Source organism: Tigriopus californicus, chromosome 4 (assembly GCF_007210705.1).
Source record: "Tigriopus californicus strain San Diego chromosome 4, Tcal_SD_v2.1, whole genome shotgun sequence".
Lineage (NCBI taxonomy): Eukaryota > Metazoa > Arthropoda > Copepoda > Harpacticoida > Harpacticidae > Tigriopus > Tigriopus californicus.
Window position 1 is genome coordinate 6,353,446 of NC_081443.1, and position 368 is coordinate 6,353,813.

At 56.8% G+C, this 368-nt stretch overlaps 1 protein-coding gene across 1 annotated transcript in view; it reads left to right on the top strand.

Moving 5' to 3' along the window:
- LOC131879581 (vacuolar protein sorting-associated protein 72 homolog) overlaps positions 1-368 on the top strand; it is a gene marked incomplete at its 5' end in the record, with an annotated part of 6,131 nt that overhangs the window by 1,544 nt on the left and 4,219 nt on the right. The window contains 1 exon segment of the mRNA XM_059225939.1: positions 1-363. Coding sequence (XP_059081922.1) covers positions 1-363 — 363 coding nt within the window.

Sequence of the window (368 nt, forward strand, 5' to 3'; positions counted from 1 at the left end):
ACCTTCTCGGACTTTGATTCGTTTCGGAGGAGTTTCCCGTCCAAACGACCTCGTCACTCGCAGCAAAAAATGTGTCCCATCACGCGTTTACCTGCCAAATACTTTGACCCGGCCACCCGATTGCCCTACGCGAATTTGCATGCATTCAGAATCCTCCGTGAGGCTTACTACAGCCAACTCGAACAAAAGGGGAACAAAAACGACCCCGAAGTCAAAGCCTGGCTCGATTGGCGTCAAAAGCACCGACCCACGAAACCCACCCTCCTCACCCAGGTCAGTCGGACGCCCAGCGCTTTCTCTCACCTCCTCAATCCCGCTTCCACGCCCGTTACGCCCAACCCCGCTCTGGTTCAGCGCGCGTCAGCCCC